Below are 19,912 nucleotides of genomic sequence, written 5' to 3'. Positions count from 1 at the left end.
GCGGAGGGTTCAAATGTTGAAATTCTTCAAATTTGGGCTCAAGCCTACATTTTGGCCAGGCTCAGTTTTTGTCCCAAGAAATTTTGAGGCTAATAAATTTGGAAAATTTCAATTTTCATGCCCTATGGTACAGGCCCTAAAAATCATTGATTACGCCAACAAGTACTTTTTCCGCAACCCTATAAGGGGAAGTGCTGCGCGAAAAAATTACTTGTTGACGTAATTAATGATTTTTAATTTGTATTATAGCTGACAGATCCTATATATATCTGTCACAAAAAACCGTGAAATATTAATTCTAATATTATTTATAATCCCACTTTCTTAAATCCACAGAATTCTAGACCCGCAGATCTAAGTTTTGGGGTGTTTTTTTTCTCACAAAATTAGGCAAAAATTGCCTGGCACGTTGAAATATCCCCAAAGGCCCAAAGGCCCTATGGATGACCCTCCAGCTGTGCCGGAGCAACGAGCAAAAGAGGGCCGGTTGGTAAACTATCCAGGGAGGGCCTAACCAAGCAGTTCGGGGCCTCCCAGGGAGGGGGCGGACGAAACCGAATCCCCTGAGGATCAAACGACTCACCCCCTCCTCTTTATATACCCACCAGCAACACCCCACCGCACCGCACCTTTAGCCAGACCACGGCCACGCCACCCGCCTTCCTATGTCACCGTAACCGCCTTGGTGGCACCTCCACCTCGCCGCGCCACCCAACACGCCACTCCCAACAACCCGCATACATACCATGTGTGGTCCTTGCCCTGGCAAACAACAACCCAGGAAACATCCCACGCCACACATTCAAAAAATTAAATGCAGAAGATATGGAAGTGGTAAGTGGCGCTTCCTTTAACCATTCTCAGCATCTTCTAACTTTGCTGTTGAACTGAAACGGCATTGAATCTAGACTCCGGCACCTGAAAGTCCAACAGCACATCAAGCAAGTGATGCAATGAAGATCGACGATGGCCCGGGAGCAGACTCGACAAAGATGGACGTATCGAAGACAGAGAACGGAGAGACTAAATCGTCAAAGCGGAGAAAGGACGAGGGTTCGATTGACAAGCTCTCGAACCTCTCTAGGGTCACAGCCACTCAGCTGCCATACATCACCTTCCCCGATGATTCACGATACGTCCCGGTGAGACCTTTGCTAGCATCGTCGGCGACCCAGAAGAGCCACCACAAGGTAGGATTGACCGGTAGCTCGACCAGCGTGGCACATGCGATTCTGAGCCAGGCCGACTCGATCGCGACCGGCGCTGGAGGTGGCATATTAGTAATGAGAGACCGTAAACCGGACGAGCCTGCTGAATTCTTGGAAATGAGCTCTTTAAAAAACGCGGCCACTAATCCGGGCGCGGCTGCCGCTAATCCAGCTGGCTCGAATAATAACGCAGCTGCCGAAAGCGCTGCTGATCCTGATCGAGCTTTGCTAGATGGTCCTATTGCTGATTTGCCTCCTTCATTTGAATACAATTTTGATTCGTAATTGTAATCCTTATAATCCTGTTTCCTCTCTCTCTCCCTCTTTCTCCCTGGCCCTTGTCTCCCCCTCCCCCCTTCGCCTTAAAAGATACGAAATACTGCTCTCCTTTCTTTGTTTGCGTTGTCTTTTCGTAACTTGATTTGGATTTTTTCCCTATAAGTACTTGGTGTACATAGTAACAAGAAAAACATCTGTTAGAAAAAGACTCATTACTGATCGGACTCCAGAGCAGCGTGGCGCCCGATGCTTTGAATTGAGGCTAGGTTATTCCCAAAAAAGAAAGTCAAAGGTTGGCGGAGTGGTGGTTGCAACAGGACCCTGGAGAGCTCTGACTAAACCTGCTTATGTAAATAAGGGGAAATCCAGGTTTTGGATTGCATTCAAAAAGGCCCAGAGGGATTCGAGGTGCATATTGTGATTCCGCTTAAGCTTGAACAATTCAAGATTTTTGGTGGGCTAAAGTTGTGGCCTTTGAGCCACAGCACCAGTAAAATTTTGGTTTTCTGACCAACACAGCTGCAACGGCCTCCTCAAAGACCCACCGCCGCCACACCACCTCAACAGCCAAAGACCTCGGCATCCCGGGCCTGAGATTCATCATGATCAAGGACATGAAGGCCGTCCAGCTACGAACTTAACACAAGTCCCTCCCTGTGCTCGCGGGGCGCGAGCACCCTCCCGTCCTTCGGAGACGCTTCGCGACTCCTCGGAGAGGCTTAGTTAAGCTCGGTCCAGCTAAGCTTCCCCGGCTGGGAGGGCATCTAACTCCGCCTGTCCAATTGCCAATCCCTCATGGTTGCTTACCTGGCTGTCATTGCCTCTTTGATTAAGAGAATCTGACCCAATCTCCTGTCCGCCGCCGACCTCGACAATGACCTACGCCTTCTCCTCAACCTCCCATCTGCCCCTTTTAACAAAATTCACAGTGTTCAAGACCCAGTTGAAGTCAGTTGTGGCTGGGTACGCTCACTCCACAATCATATTGCAACAACCTCCTCCTAAAATCTTTGTTTTTTTCTCTTTCAGGACAGGTCATTTTTTTTTTTGTCTGTGCACAGATTGCCGAGTTGAATGTGATTTATGTCACGGTCTTGCCGCTGATCTCCAAATGTGTGCCATCCTGATTGTCCATGTGGTCATCAAATTGATCAAAATCCACCACCACTCACCCAACATTTTACAGTTGTTGTACTTTTTGTTCTTGACTATATAGCAAAAATGTTTATCAGCATCCAATAACAGTTATTTGTTGTTTGTAAGGACAATGAAAATTTGATTTGATTAAGAAAGGATTCGATTTTGCATAACATGCAGGCATCATCATGGGTCCCCAAAAGTAATTAAGGCAATATCTCAAATATTTCAGCAAACTTGCTTGACATGAGCACCAACTGAAAAACACTCAAAGTCATCAAGTGCTGCCTCTGGTTTACATTCAAAAACAATTTGTTGTGATGTTCTTCCTTTTCAGCAGGATGGTTAGATTTGAATCTGTACTGTTGTTTTCCTTGCTTCCTGTCAAAGCAAAGGGTATATTTCCTAACCAATGTCAAAAACCTATTGCACTTGCTCATAAGGTCCTGGAAACTTTATTGGTCTCAAGATAGCAAGCAAGGCTTGTTGAACTTCTTCTTCATCCACAAACCTGCCAACCAATGGGAGGAAAGGAAATATAGTCCATGACATTCAGAGGTTAATAATAATCAAAATAGAATTAATTGAATGTACATGCACTAAGTTTGAAACAACACATGAATTATGATAATTCAATTGCCAGTTTACAGGACAGCTCACATGAGGATATTCTGAGTAGCATATCTCAACAGAAGGACAAATTGCGAGAGGAGAAGAAGCAACAGTGGCCTGCTACCCTACAGCACCCTGAATCTGAGCATTAGCATAGCGGCACTAACAGCGGCCCTGTTTTCCTGTAGTGTTGGCGGAATTTTACACTGCTGAGATGGTGGGAGTGGCTAGCAGTCGGAGCAGTGCACCTTGCAGGGGAGATGGGAGTGGGTTTCCATAGGACTTGAAAGGGCCCACACAAATTGAGTGGGATACTTTATGCCATTGCCTGGGGCCGTGGGGGAAGGCAGAGGCTTGCTGGGGGAAAGTAGTGGGAAAGAGGGTTGAGGGGCTTGCACCCTGCAGCGGCGTAGCCGCTTTGGCCTCTAGTCATTTATAGAAGTGTTACGCTGGCTTGCGCTGCGTAGCCGGCTGACAGAACTAGTCAAACTTGTCAGCTGGCTACGCAGCATCAGCCATTGTGACAAAATCACAGCATACACTTACAGGCCTGTAAATAAAGAATTGAGATATAGTTACAAAATAAAATAAAATATGTGTGCATAGCATTGATCTGGTTGGCTGACTTCATAGTATAACCTAATCATCAACTATCTTTTTGCCAGAAGGATGAAGAAAATATAATTGAGATATCATCACATTGTCAATCAAAGATTAAAAAGAAGAAAAGGCCGGAAGATATGCCTTTTACCGCTACAGCAGCAGGGGTCTCCCTGTTTCCAAATGTGTCACAAGCTCAAGTGACTTAGGTGTCAGCTTTTAAAAATATGTCACTCAAACACCCGCAAGTGACTTGAGGAAATATAGGTAACAGGCCCCCTCTGTCACTTATAAAAATATGACTACACTTCTCATGATCAGAGACCCAGACATATTTACAACAATCTCCAACTGTGTACAACTCCCTCAGGCTCAGGTCAATCAGACAAATGGCTCAAAGACCAACTGCTCCAAGGGGAAGGAAACAATGTGTGAAGAGGTCAGTTCTTCCCTCTTAATCTTTCTCCTCAGATCTTTAGTCACCCACTTGATATCCTGACCGCCTTTGTCTCTGCTTCACCTTGGATCAATATCAAATAACCAGCAAAACTTGCTTTCAGGAACTCTTTGTCTCAAGCCTGCCCCTTTTTGTGTATCCTCATTGAGCTAGTTATTATGGTGGGAAGGTATTCCCCAAGCAAGTAGAAATCTCTTCCCTGATTCTACTCGCTCCCCATTATCTTCTGGGATAACCAGAGCCCCTGATTTGCAGGCCCCCACCTCATCTCTGGAGGGATCTAATGTTGAGCTATATTTATGCTTATATCTATTACATTAACCATGGGAGTTTGCTTGGCCATCACACAATACTTTTTAAGAACCCTGTTAGATATATCCTGGAACATTCACTGCAAGAAAAACTCTAGAAACTGCTTGCAGTTGAGATGCAAGAGCTCAAGGCAAGCTGTGCCTCATGCATGAATCAAGCACTGGTTGATTCCATGCACATTGCCTAATTTATGCAAGAGTGAGTCTAGGTACAAAAAACTGAGTACAGGAGTTGATACCTGTGCAAATTCCCCTTTCATGTAAAAATTCCCCTTTCATGTGCACATACCCCTTTCATGTGCACATATCCCTTTTGTATGCATTCACCCCTTTCATATTCCTTTATGTGCACATACCCCTTTCATGTGTGTATATCAGGACCCTGGAAACCCCCTATAGAGGTTGGTAACCAAAAATCCAAGATTTGGCCAAAATTCATACATTTTCACAAGGCATTCATACCGGTTTTGTGCGTAGGCTCAGGGCTCTGCCCAAAATTCCATACAAATTTGGTGCATACCCTTTTTTTTGGCCCAGAAACCCCACAGCAGGCCTTCTTGCGCAGCCAGCTTGCTGTTCTTTTCACTGCATAGCATCTTATAGGCAGCTGGAGCATTTTAAGTCAAAAAAAATGAAAAACAAATAGATTAAAAACCACAAAAGATCAATTGTGACTGCTTTAATTGGGAGCTTGTCTGCATTCCAAGAGGGGTGACCACGAGCTTTCTTCAAGTACTCAAGCACAACTTCAATGCCAAACTTTACACACCTGAGATTTTATTTGCAGTTTTCAACACCAAAGACCACATCCATGCTTTTATTCACAACATACCACATTCCCTCATCTTCTTCATCTTCAGGGATTATTGGAGGAGAGCTAAACTGCAAAAAGATTAAGTCATTTTGTGTTCCGCAAGGTATCTGTGAATCTGATAGAGAGATTGAGAAGAATTTGTCAAACAGATCTGGAACAATAGTATCGACCAACATTTTTACAAAGATGAATTAAACTTAGATGAGCTCTGATTTGCTCTGATGAGCCCGGACATGTTTCTACCTTTTTTAGAATTAGCTTGAATTTCTGTGCATTCAAGTAGAATCTAGATTGAACAGGATTAAGCCGGCTACTAGTTGTGGGCTCTCAAACCCCCTAGAACCCCTCCTCCTTGCCGGCAGGCAGTTGAAAAAAACAAATTGTTGGCTGGCCTTGGCTCGCTGCCGAGGGGGGGGGACTACCGGGGTGCTTTTCTGCTCAACCCTGAACTTTCATACAATCTTTGTTACCAACCCCCCAACCCCATGAGAAAAAAAGTACATTTTCCGTGCATACCCTCATGCCAAAAAAAGGCCATTCATACATATTTGGTGAGTACCCTTTTTGGTTTTGGCCAAAAAATTCATACATTTTGGTTACCCACCTCTATAGGGGGTTTCCAGGGTCCTTGTATATCCCTTTCATGTGCATGTATCCCTTTCACAATGAGTACATACCCCTTTCATCATGGGTTCATGACCCTTTCATGTTTATATGTCCCCTTTGAGTTTTTTACATCCCTTTCAATACCCCTTTCATCATTCAGGTTTACATACCCCTTTGATGTTTACATATCCCTTTCATGTGCAAATACCCCTTAATGCACATACCCCTTTCATGCATGAATACCCCTTTCATGCATACATACCCCTTTCATCATGTGTAAATATCCCTTTTATGTGTTAATACACCTCATCACATTCCCCTTTTATGCGTACATATTTCTTTCATCTGTACATATCCCTTTCATGTGTACATACCCTTTTTATGTTATTCTGGCTGGATTCAATGGGGCATTGAGTTTTTAATAAAAGAAAATAAAAGGGTGCTCAGGGGGATGCTCATTTGCCTCAGCCTACTGCATGAACACTACAGCATGTTCAACGTTGAAATGCTGAACAAGGTACACACTCAAGGTGCACCAGCACATAATTTGGATGCTTGACTCCAGCTTGAGCTGAGCCTTGATTGAAGCTTGCTGCATCTCAACTGCAAGCAGTTTCTAGAGTTTTTCTTGCAGTGATTAACCTCAAAAAATGCCCAAGTCATGATGAATTTATGTTGAGATGATTCTCAATTGAGCTTAAGGCATGTTGGAATGGGTTTGGAGTCAACTTGAAAGCAACTGCAACTTGACTCTATGTATTATTGGAAATATTTTAGAAAAAAATTGAAACTTCCTTGCAAAGAAATATCAAATACTTGGTGGAAACAAGGGATTTTCCATGGGAATGACATATTTCAATTTATCATGTGCTTATCATAAATTGCAAGAAGCTTAATAGGGGGGTTCACAATAGGATAAAAATAAAACTTTAGAGCCAATTTTAAGGCCTTTACAGACAATTTTTAAAAAAATGAAGAACACCCTCTGATTGCCAGGGGACACCTAATCCTGTACATCCTGCCATATTTTTGAAAAGTTGTTGATAAAGGCCTTAAAATTGACTCTCAAGTTTTATTTTTATCCTATTGTGAACCCCCCTAATATATGTTAGTGTGTCACAAAAATATGCACATGTACATTTGTGTGACACATTCTCCAGTTGCTGAATTATTTTGCAACATATTTAAATTTAAGGGACAACTCCAGGGGAAAAAACCTTGGATTAACCAGGAGTTGGGTATGACTTCATAAAATCTCCCTAAAATTATTTTTTTACATGTTGGTCAAAATTACATAAAATTTGTGAAGGGTCCATCTAAGCCCTTGGTGCTGCATGCGCACTCAGCTTGGCATCACTTGGCTCAGTGATTAAAAAAGTGACACACTAGCATGCATATGTAAATTTATGTTACATATTCTTCAGCTGCTGAAGTTAATTATCCCAAGGGAGTTCAATTTCTGGGGCAAGTCCAGGGGAGCCTCAGGTTACACGGGGTTTGTGAATGACTTCAGAAAATCTCCTCAAAGGGATTTGTGTGCAGATGACTGAAAATCAGATAAATTCTTAAAGGATTCTCCAAAGCCCCTGGTATTGCGGGGGCACTCAGCGTTGCGTGCTATGGTTGTTTGTTGAACAGTGTGTCACACAAACGTGTGAGCGTACGTTTGTGTGACACAATGTGTCACACAAGATCACACACGTTACATGTTTGTGTGACAGTTGGCCCCTCAGTCAATGGAAGCCAAAGTAAAAACCATAGTAACATAGCAACATCAGACCTCTCAGATTCTCCTCCACTCCATCATGAGTTATAACCATTTATAATAGAAACAATTTAAGAAAAACAGGCAGCTTTTTGGTAAATTCCCTGAAAATAAATATAAAGATAGTTTCTGAGAAACCAACAGGGCATGGGTTCAAAAAGAGGTTGAAAATCATGATCTTTGAAACAGGAGAAACTTTGGTAAAAATTGAGGATAAATTAAACCTTCTCATCAAATTGGCCTTGTTTTCAGAATAGGTATGGCATACATTTTACACATACATTACAAAATACATCAAGTATTGTTCCAGGTCATTTCAGGATATTTTGTGGCAGACATTAACATTGTCTTCAAACCAGAATTTAAATGAGATCCAACCAAATCTATGACCAAGTTCAGAGATGGCACTTGCACGCAAGTGCTGAGCAAACTCCCATGGTGATTGTATGCTTCAACTAAACACAGCCAATCTTGTATGTAGTCTTCACTAGATTTGCACTGGAGCTTCATCCTTAGAGAATCATCACCATTTCTTCTCTCACTCACAGTGACACAGTCTGTGAACTTCAGGTGCCTCATCCTGTTTCCCCCTCAAAATCTAAACCACCCCTCCATTTTTCCTCTTTCTTTCTTCTTTATTCTATCAAATGAATCTCTTTGCACATATCTTCCATCACTGGGTGTTGCCAGAAGAGTCCAGCTCTTAGCATCACCTTGGCTGACAAAGCTAATAGAGGAAGGAGCTCCAAAGTGGGATTCCAAAGTCCATTCAAATGTGCTTTGGAGGTCTGTTGGAGGAAGAGCTTACTTGGATTTTTCTCCGAGGGGCCTTGGAAGACAATTTGAAGTGTTTTTGAGAAACATCTAAAGTATTTGACTACAAAGTTCATTTGATTGCAGAGTTTGACTGGCTTTTGAATTCATTTGAAGGCACTCTGAATTCACTTTGAAGAGCATACACAGTGTACCTGAAATTTGAATGGGGACACCTCTGGTTGGGCTCCATTTGAATGGAATGCTCTTGGGTTGGGCCACCCCTCACCATTTGGATTGCTTGCATTCTTGCAAAGGATACAAAAAAAATCTCACAATGCCCTTCAAGAGGCACTCAGTACGTGTATGTTGTTTTATAAATTCAATTGAAAGCAACAGGGTAGATATTTTCCCACTCCCCAGGGAGTGACCTACCGTAATATTTTTCCATAACTGTGCTGGAGGCCTTTGGTAAATAAAAATTGGATAGGTATGAAAAAGACTGGAAGTCAGATGTGGAAATCAGTTGTAAATCATCCTCAAATAAACCATAACTTGCCAAGAAATCATCCAGAACTCATCTAGAATTCATCCAGACCTCATCCAGAATATAGGCCTTTCTTGGCTCCATGACCAGTGTGTCCTTTTCATGGAGATGCAAAAGGCCCAGCCTGTGATATTATCCCCCTCATGTGCTCGCGTACATCAGTGGGACAATTTGTGTCTCAACACAAAGGTTTTACTTTTCATGTGGCTGTGAAAGGCCCATCCTGTGATATTTCCACATCAATGTACGCGCGTACATCAGGGTGACTATTAGCAAAGTGCAAAAAAGTTCACTTGCATGTGCACATGTGAATTTTGAAAAGCAAAAAAAGCAAAAGTCGCCAGATCATTTTTTTCAGGAGGCAAGGATATCTGGCCAAACTGGACTGGCACCGCAGTCCAACCTTGACTTAACTCAGACTTTCACCCTATTAAAAAGGGTTTTCACAATTTTTTTTAGCCAAATTCAAATTAATTCCTGCATTTCCAAGAAAACCGGTTTCACTAATTTTACTGCAACATTACCACATTCCAAAATTCTAAACCCAATAGTACCAAGTTGAATTTTACTTTAATTTTGTACATGAGGGCATATAATGTGAGTTACAAGGATACCATTTGTTCAGAGGAATTACATTTGAGAATGTCAATTTTGCTTTGCTATCCATCAAAATCAGTAAACAGGAGCAATTGATGAGTTGGATTTGCGTGAAATATCATTTCATTCTATTTTTTCCTACAGTTGTACCTAGAAAACAAAAGAATTCTATACAACATTGTTGTCAGCCTGTAGGTAACTAACCGTGTCTGAGAGGGTTGTTACTAGCAAGATGATAGTGTAAGATGCCAAGGATGGGCCAATGGTTTTGTGGTAAGACCTGTAAAAGGTTTCACTCTATCAGTAATCTTGACTGAGAGGCTTGCTCAATTAAGGCGCATCCAGATCAACACAGGGTGTTAATAGGCATCCAAGGAATAACTCAACTTGGGTTTGTGGTTTTACCTACAGAAAGGTAAGGGTAATCAAGAGTTGATGTTATTCCTGAATTGAAAGATAGGTGAGAATGAAAGCACTGTTTAACTATAGTATGGGTTAAACTTTGCTGTAATAATATTCTGAGGGATAAACAGTCCTGGGAGGCGTGTTCATATAGAGGGGAAAGAGCGGGAGGGAACATGAGGCGCTTGGAGGCGCTTCAGGACCAGGGGGGAACTGGAAGCGCTCAAGGGAAGCAGATCCTCATGAGGATCAACATTGGAAATGATCAAGGCAGTGTAATGATCAGTACTGATCCTAGATCAGTAGCAGTGCACACTAGCTGATCATAACCAATCATTGATTCCATTCAGTGCTCTTTGAATTGGATTACATCATGTATTGTTTATGTATTTTTTATCATAAACAACATGTTATGTAAATAGGGACTGAGGCGTAACAGGGGATAAATGAGTGATACCTGTCTTGGGATATTTCACGTGTACAGTAATATTACAATGTACTGTAATCTTACTGTTTCCATGTAACTTAACTCTTATAACAACAGTACATTATGGTAATTGTATTTAACTATGGTTATCTGTAATGTGATGTGTAACAAGAGTACATTCTTAAGCTTGTATCTAATGATATACATATGTAATAAAGGTGTAAAGGAATGTACTATAAGTAATGTGAACAATTGCAGGTACTTGGTACGTGTAAGGTACTGTGACATGTACTGTGGCTGATAATTGTGTTGAGTCCCAAATCAATTCTGACTTACTTTTGAATCAATTCTCCATCCACTTTACATTTCATTTAGGGACAAGTTAATAATCCACATCAGGCCCACATCCAACCAAAACTCACATAAAATGAAGCTCTGGAACTCCCTGGGGAGTGGGAACATATATCCCCTGGTGAAGTAAACTACATACAACCAGTTGTAAGATTTTCCATTGGTGACAATTACCAAAGAGAAGAGGTGAGATGTGAGAAGAGATGTTGAATAATGATAAAAAATGTGGGTGCTTTTATTGGTGCTGTTTACAGACATGACCCCAGTTAATGGAGTAGCAAAAAAGAAAAGAGTCTGGGATTTTGTGACCCTTTTTCCGTGCATCTGTGTATGAATCTTAACAAGAGCTGAGTCAAAGCTTGTATGATACTGTGATCTTCTTGTTGTTGGTTGTTAGCTTGCATTTAAAGGATTTGAGCCGCTTTGTATGATAATTGAAATTGAAGAATGCATAGCTTCAGTCAGTTTTACATGCTCATTTCTCACAATCATTGTTGACCAAAACATTCAACAAAGCAGAAAGAAAGACATATCACTGAAATCAGATAAAGATTTTCATTGAGTCCATAATCAAGCCAAAAGATTTGTTGACTGAATCTGTTTTAATTTGACCTTGTTAGCCAGAAGCTCATGGTTCAGAATATTTTGTGTGCTTGAATAGAAAAATGGAGGCTCTGTTTGGATGTCCCTTTATACATGATAAACGGGACAATTTATCACGTGCAACCCAAATTTTTCCTTTTTGAACCTCATATCCCAGTGTTATGTGGGCACTCAGCTCAGAATCACTTAATGGCTTTGTAGTGATATATGTGTCACACAAACATGCTGTGTAGTGATACATGTGTCACACAAACATACACGTGTATGGTTGTGTGAAAAATTCATCCAGCTAGCCCCTCAGAAAATGCACACCAAATTCAAACCAGATGAAAATCATGATTAAATAATTGGCATATTTTTGGAAAGGCGTAGATACCAACGGTGGGCCGCTACGCTAAACTATCTGTAGCGTGCGCTATCTGCTAGTTTAGCATTGCGTAGTTCCTGACACAGTGCCGTTATCTGTAGCGCCCGCTACGGGCCGTTACGCTACACTAACGGGCGCTAACATTGCTATCAGCATTTTTAGGGGTTGAATAGCACTGCTAGCGCTGATAGCGGCGATAGAGGCCCTGTAGTTTCAAGGGGTGCCTGTTAGCGGTAGCGGGCAATCACTGTCCGCTAACAGAAAACCCCCTCATTTGTAGTTTAGACTCGCTACGCTGTGCTGAAATATGGACTTAATGTAGCGTAGCAGCCCACCGTTGTAGATACCCTCTCCATATTATCCCTTGGCCCAAGGGGAAAAAGTTCAGGGAAAATGTTTAATACTCTCTCAATTCAAACAATTCCTTTTTACTTCTACGGGCCCTGAAAAGAAAACAAAAAGAAGTAGTTCAGATCAACTTACACGGTATGGGTTCACACAGAGGTCAGAAATTATAATGCTCAAAACATTTTGATCTTTTGTGAACAATTGGGATCAAGTAAACCTGATCACTAATTTGGCCTTAGTTTCAGAATAGTTCTGGGATACATATACAAATGCATTCCACCATAAATTGGGTATGATTCCAGTTAAGATCATTTTTGAGTGTGGCACACATTACAGTTGTATCCTAAACAACGTCAGCCCAATTTCAAACTAACATCTTACAATGATCTAACCAAACCTCTGCATGAGTTAAAAGATGGCACTTGTAAACAGGTGCTGAGGAAGCTCCCGTGGTGCCTGCCATACGTGTTGAGCCCCATATTTGCCTAGTCCCAACTGTTCCAGGTGCAGAAACCTGCACAGAGAGAGAAGCAGGTAGTCTCTGTGCAGCCTGATTCAGGCTACACAGAGACAGCTGCGGCCATGCTGCGCCATTTTTCCCCCTTCATCCACACACTGAGTGCCATGGAGGCGGCAGTGGACTGGGCCACCAACACCATAAAAAAGGATCCAGAGCTCACTCATCCACCCCGCTAACTCCCAATTGCTAAATGTTATCTCAATCCCCCCACCCCACCCCCCCCCCCCCCCCCCCCCCCCCAAAAAAAAAAGGAAAGGAAAAGAGCTCAACATAAGGTAATTACACTTTTTTTTTGGGGGGGGGAATTCACCGTGCTCAAAGTGTTGTGCCAGAACTGCACACCAGGGTTGTAACATCAAGTCACCAACCCGCACAGTGCACAAAGTATGTTATACAGTGCACAAAGTATGTTATACAGTGCACAAAGTATGTTATACAGTGCACAAAGTAGGCCTGTTAATGTATTATTTTTGAGAAGGAATGTTTAGTTTTGAATGAATATAAGAGCATCTCCACCCAGGGAGGTAAAAGTGGGTTGCTAAAACCCCGGGATGGCAACTCAGTTTTTGCATATAGCAACCCGCGCGGCTCTGGCACACACCCGTGGTTGCTATAATCCAGAAGCACTCCAAGATGACCAAGTCATCAAATGGAGTTACAACAAACCTCATGAACAATACAGCCAGTCACCAATCGGCAATAGCTTGCAAAGGTCCCTAGGACTGGTATAGCTGGTCATCAATGGCTTGCCAAGCTCTCAATGACTGGTATAGCCGGTTGTCAATGGCTTGCTGCAAAGCTCTCAAAGACCGGAATACATTGCCAGTCATTGATAGCTTTCAAAGCTCAAGCTTTCAAGGCTCTCAATTGGTATAGCCAATTGAGAGAGCTCAATGACTGTATATCCAGTCATCAAGAGAGCTCTCAATGAACGGTATAGTCAGTCATCAAGAGCTCTCTCAATGAACGGTATAGTCAGTCATCAAGAGCTCTCTTGATGAACGGTTTAGTCAGTCATTGAGAACGCTCTTGATGACTGGTCTATACCAATCAAGAGAGCTCTTGATTACCAGTCATCAAGAGGGCTCTCAATGACCAGTCATCAAGAGGGCTCTCAATGACCAGTCATCAAGAGGGCTCTCAATGACCAGTCATCAAGAGGGCTCTCAATTACCAGTCATCAAGAGGGCTCTCAATTACCAGTCATTGAGAGGGCTCTCAATGACCAGTCATTGAGAGGGCTCTCAATGACCAGTCATTGAGAGGGCTCTCAATGACCAGTCATTGAGAGGGCTCTCAATGACCAGTCATTGAGAGGGCTCTCAATGACCAGTCATTGAGAGGGCTCTCAATGACCAGTCATTGAGAGGGCTCTCAATGACCAGTCATTGAGAGGGCTCTCAATGACCAGTCATTGAGAGGGCTCTCAATGACCAGTCATTGAGAGGGCTCTCAATGACCAGTCATTGAGAGGGCTCTCAATGACCAGTCATTGAGAGGGCTCTCAATGACCAGTCATTGAGAGGGCTCTCAATGACCAGTCATTGAGAGGGCTCTCAATGACCAGTCATTGAGAGGGCTCTCAATGACCAGTCATTGAGAGGGCTCTCAATGACCAGTCATTGAGAGGGCTCTCAATGACCAGTCATTGAGAGGGCTCTCAATGACCAGTCATTGAGAGGGCTCTCAATGACCAGTCATTGAGAGGGCTCTCAATGACCAGTCATTGAGAGGGCTCTCAATGACCAGTCATTGAGAGGGCTCTCAATGACCAGTCATTGAGAGGGCTCTCAATGACCAGTCATTGAGAGGGCTCTCAATGACCAGTCATTGAGAGGGCTCTCAATGACCAGTCATCAAGAGGGCTCTCAATGACCAGTCATTGAGAGGGCTCTCAATGACCAGTCATTGAGAGGGCTCTCAATGACCAGTCATTGAGAGGGCTCTCAATGACCAGTCATTGAGAGGGCTCTCAATGACCAGTCATTGAGAGGGCTCTCAATGACCAGTCATTGAGAGGGCTCTCAATGACCAGTCATTGAGAGGGCTCTCAATGACCAGTCATTGAGAGGGCTCTCAATGACCAGTCATCAAGAGGGCTCTCAATGACCAGTCATCAAGAGGGCTCTCAATGACCAGTCATCAAGAGGGCTCTCAATGACCAGTCATCAAGAGGGCTCTCAATGACCGGTATACCCAGTCATCAAGAGAGCTCTTGATCACCAGTATAGCCAGTCATTGAGAGCTTGCAATATCCTTGATGGTTGGTCATATGTGTAGCCGGTCATTGATTGCTTTTGATGCTCTCGATGACCGGGCAGACAGTTAGCAGGACAGCCAGTCATCAATAGCTTGCAGTGCTCTTGATGACCAGTTTGGTGGAGGGTACATATTTGTAGTTGTTCTAGGGTAGGTGTAGGCACTTCTGATGGTGGGTAGGGAGGGGGAGATGAGCTTGGGGAAGTTGCTATTGAGTTGCTAGTGGGTTGCCCTACATAGCAACCCAATCAAGATTTTTAGCTCCCAAGCCAAAATAGAAACTTGTTTGGCACCCCCGGTGGGTGGTGTTTTTTGGGTTTGGGTTGGTAAACGCGGGATAGCAACCCGGTTTACCACCCCGGGTGGAGATGCTCTAAGAAATCCACAATTCAAAACCAGTCAATTATCCAAAAATAAAAATATTTACCAGTGGATCCCAAGATGAGGTAGGTGAATGACCCTCACGTTTTAAAAATGGAGGGTTTTTTTCAAACCAGTCAATTACATAATGGTGGATTTGCTCATATTTGATACCCCCTATTTGTATTATTTTCAAAAGAATGTATTTTTCAAAGGAATGTGTTATTTTTGGAGGGAAGTATTAGTTTTGAAGGGTACTAAGTGAATGAAAGTGTCTAGGTTTGCAACCTTAAATCATTTACAAGGCAAAGGAATTGGAGAACAACAACAACCCAAGAAACATCCAGGTGGAATATTCAAGAAATTGTCCAGGTAGATCCCTTCTCTTCAGAAATTTGGAGCATTGTCACTCGCTTGTCGAGTTCTGTCCTGCTAGCATCTTGATTAACAAATTTTGATGCAGGCCTCAGCCTAAAGTAAAGCCACAAAAGGCTGCCAAGTAATCCGCCGCTCAGGAAAAAGATAGCTACAAAGCATATTAATCCAGAGAATGGACCTTTAATGGGAAGACCACTGCATTGGTGTGAAGATGTCTGAGTCGAAGAAATAATTGCTGAGGAAATCGGGCCTCCCAGGATGTTGCCCACTCCTCGAGTCATGAAAAGGATTCCATAGCCGCAGAACAGCAACTCCGGATCCGCTACGAGGAATATCGTGGATGATGGTCAGCTTCAGCCTTCATCTTTCATCGTTTTAAAATAACAGGAAGAAATTATCACCAACAGATGAAATATTTCAACACCCGAAAATATAGGCTTGTCCATGCACCAGCCGTGCAACCATAAATAGCCGCGAAAACAAACAGCCACACAATTCCGTTTTGGCTCAAAGCACCCCACAGGACGAAAACACTTGCACCCCCTAAGACATTGGCTGTCAAACCAATGAGGAAGGGCGAATAATGGTCTGATAGGGCACCAGCTGCGAGTTGCGCAAATATTGTTCCAGCATGTAGAATAGACAACAGATAGCTTCCCGTTATGCTGCCAAGGCCGAGACAGTGGCTATAGGCTACAGAGTGCAGTTTTTAATGAGTTTTAACATCCACAACGTATTCAAGCTTCTCTCTTTCATGAACAGTGACCGACGCACTTACTCGGAAGGTACAAGCCCGGCAGGTGATATACGGTTGATTGGACCGTGTTTAAAAATATATAAGTCCAAAAAATCCACGTTAAACAGCGAGAAAATTCGCGGAACAAGTTCTCCGAACTTGGCTTGGCCTGCTTTTCACATGAACTGGAAACAGATCGATCCAAGCTGTCTTGACGCCGGCGGCCATTTGCAATTCTCGGGCGTATGAAGAAAACCGCCAACAAGATCGGAAATGCAAACAGCGCCGTCTGAGAACGCTCGTTGGTAATGTATGAGTTTCAAGTTTTACCTACAGATCGCTCAAAGTACGAATAGCCACTCACGATAACTTGCAAGGCAAATTTTGCGTTATACTTCGCAAGAAGACTGTCTAACAAGAGCGGAAAGACAAAGCCTCCCAAGCCGGTTCCTTTGGCAATATCAGAGGGTCAGCCACGTAAAATGCTGGCAATTGTGAGCCCAAGCTGAGTACACACCCGTGACAACCACTCCGTTTGCGAGTCCCCTTCTTACTTCGAACCATTCCGGAAGATGAGATAGCTGCATATTGGAACAATACAATGAACACGGCGGAGAGAAATTTTGATGAGAGTTCAACGGTAACTCACTGCAGAAAAATATAATGCGCATCCGCCAAAACCGTATCCGATCCCTTGGCTCAAGAGAATGTGAAAAGCCTGTTGGCATTACAGTATACTCAGCTAAACCTACCTCAAAACTAAAAAAAAAAACCGATCTCACAGAAGTAGCATAAGCAGACAGGAATAAACTCAGTGTGCATACAAGCAGACCAGAATACATCATTGGACGTCTTATGCCTGGCTTCTTTGCTATCCAAAACGAGACCAATGGTGCTACGTAGAAGAAGGAGATAGACTTGAGCATTGCGTAGTAAATCTGAATTTTGAATCTCTCGGACCAGATCAGGCCGATGTAACTTACCTGTTGTAGACATGATACCAGTGTTAACTGTTCCAACAAGAGTCAGTATAGCCTTGGCATCTGGATCCGACTTTATTGGGCTACGTGGATCATCTTGGTAAAAATTGAGTAACACTCCGAACGACGTGGCAAAACCCTGAATATAAGTCATCAAATATCTTGTCATCCATCTCCGCCTTGGTTTGATGGCTGTTGTTTAGAACTAAAAAGTATCTCAACGCGTCGCTTACCCACAGAAATGTTTCAATAGTGAACATAGCCACCAAATATTGAAGCGCACACCTGCCCTTGTCCACTGGAGGATCATGCCAGCTGGTATCGACTGTTTCCAAATTATCACTCGACTTGGATTTATTGAAGATGGGTAATTTGGATCCCTGATGCGACATTGTAAACGGGTGGCGAAGGTCTTCAAAGTCAATTCAAGCGAATGGGAATTGACGATGTTTGTCTGATTATGGCAATGCGACTAGCCACTTTTCTAATTAGAAGAATTATTACAGGAATTAAGGTCGGCTGGATGGGTCGGTGGCTAGCGCCCTTCTAATATCGCCCGATTTTATATCCCCATTCCAATAGGTGTCACTTCAACCGGGCCAGTGCCACCGATGTAACCAACCGGCTCATGCCAGTGCCACTGATGTAACCGGCTCATGATAGAACAAGTATGTAAATGTAACTGAAATCGGGTGTGCAGAACAAAGAAATCTCGCTAGAAACGCGTCAGACACCGTTCTACCCAGGACGACAAATATTAAAGTTTGAAACAGAAAAAGATCACACAGAAAGGTTAATAAGAGGGCCATGAGAATAGGGTAAGCGATAGAATACACCCCTGGAGTACTTTCCGCTGCTTCGAGGTGACAACCCGACCACAAAGGTCAACCTGACCGAGTGGCTGGGTAGACGAGAAAATGGTGATAACCCCATCATCCACTCAGCCTCCGCAGGGACGTTCGGCGGAAGGAAGGCAAGCGCCGGCCCGGGGCGCGCTGTCCTGCATCCGCGCGTGTCCCGCCGCCGTCTGTGCAGGTTGCTGCAACTCAGTCCGGGCAGATTGCGGTCATGAGAAGCATACAGGGTGCCCGGTCCTGCATGTTGTGTACATACATAAAAATTACGGCTCCCGGCAGCACCCGGCTATGTCAAAGGTCACGCACCGTTGATCACCGGACTGTATGGCATGTATGTAACCTGCAGTACAAAGGTCTGTGAAACCCACTGCTGAGTCACTGTGCAGTGTGCGTGTAACAAGTTGTGACTGTGAGTGTGAGTTGCATGCCACAATCCGGACAGCTTTGTGTGACAAGTTCTCCATCACCTGACATGCATACATACAGAAGTCAGGACCATGCAACCTGCATGTAGGCTTGCCATGGCAGGCCATGGCCCTGATATAAGGCTGATTTGCCCGGGGCACTTGACACACTGCAGAAATTTTCACTTTTTTTAAAAAAAAAAAAACTTGGACCAGGCTGTCCGCCACAATTTTCCACATCCGGATTGCGCCAGAACTTGTCGGACAGAGACTGTCCAACAACTGATTGGACAGCTCAGACAGTCTTTTCCAACCAGGTACTTTACACAGTGGCACAGTTGGGATGGCAAGAGGGCTTGAGTCTTATCTCAGTTTCCTAATATACAGGCCATGTAGAAACCAAAATGTAAGTTGTGCACTACATATGAGATTTGAACCCATGTACTTAACCTTCATGAGTAATGCTTTTTACCAACTAGTGCTGCGGGCATCTTGCTGTTGCTGTGGTCCACAGCAACATCTGATGATTCAGTGGGGATTCAAACCCTGCGCAACATTTGGCTGCAGCAACACTTTGCTGCCATGTGTCACCCCCAAATCCTGCCCACCTAAAAACAGTGAAACCAGTTGTTGATTGAGTACAAGAGGAGTATGCACACACTCCCCCCCATGGATGGTGCTGACTGGTCATCCAGACTCCAGAGGAATTAACTCCCCCAATGACCAGTGCTGACCGCCATCTGGGGGATAAGTACTCCTCTTGATGAGCATCAGTCATGAAGGGCTCAGGGGAGTGTGTTCCTATTGTTGACCAGTGCTGGCTGGTCATTGAGGGGATTACTGTACACAGTCCCTCAATGGGGCTGGTCATGTGTGCCAGGCGTCAGAGGAGGTGCAGACCAGTCTCTGCTGGCCATCAAGGGGAGTGTGGACTCCTATTGAGGGGAGTGTGTACTCTTCTCAATGAAAAGTTGGTGCCAACCACCAAGGGGATTTTTTACTCCTCTTGATGACCAGTTGATGTCGTCCATTGAGGGGAGTGTGTATCCTCTTGACGGTGTGGTGGCCCATTTGGTTGACTGCTAGTCAGAAGCATTCTTGCTGCTGCTGCCAGCAAGATCAGCAAGTCTCAGATTCATTCTCACCCTTCAAGATTTTCAAGATTTAAGACTTCACACCTCAAGACCCAAGATCCTCACTCATTCCTCAAGATCCTCAAAGTTTCATCTTCAAG

General features: G+C 43.7%; 2 protein-coding genes across 2 annotated transcripts; one reads left to right on the top strand and one right to left on the bottom strand.

Annotated features, from left to right (window-relative positions):
- Positions 1 to 825: 825 nt before the first annotated feature.
- On the top strand, positions 826 to 1,493 carry PtA15_11A298 (uncharacterized protein; the record flags this gene model as incomplete). Its single annotated transcript, XM_053161191.1, has 2 exons — positions 826 to 834; positions 909 to 1,493. 2 exons carry the CDS (start codon positions 826 to 828, stop codon positions 1,491 to 1,493), a joined length of 594 nt encoding a protein of 197 aa, XP_053025163.1.
- Positions 1,494 to 16,756: 15,263 nt separating this feature from the next.
- Positions 16,757 to 17,809, bottom strand: PtA15_11A297 (uncharacterized protein; the record flags this gene model as incomplete). Its single annotated transcript, XM_053161190.1, has 6 exons — positions 16,757 to 16,887; positions 16,955 to 17,018; positions 17,087 to 17,155; positions 17,220 to 17,332; positions 17,421 to 17,556; positions 17,684 to 17,809. 6 exons carry the CDS (start codon positions 17,807 to 17,809, stop codon positions 16,757 to 16,759), a joined length of 639 nt encoding a protein of 212 aa, XP_053025162.1.
- Between the last annotated feature and the right edge of the window lie 2,103 nt (positions 17,810 to 19,912).

Source organism: Puccinia triticina, chromosome 11A (genome assembly GCF_026914185.1).
Source record: "Puccinia triticina chromosome 11A, complete sequence".
NCBI classification, from domain to species: Eukaryota; Fungi; Basidiomycota; class Pucciniomycetes; order Pucciniales; family Pucciniaceae; genus Puccinia; species Puccinia triticina.
Note: the sequence above shows the minus strand (reverse complement) of the source record. Positions and strands in the feature narration are given on the sequence as shown.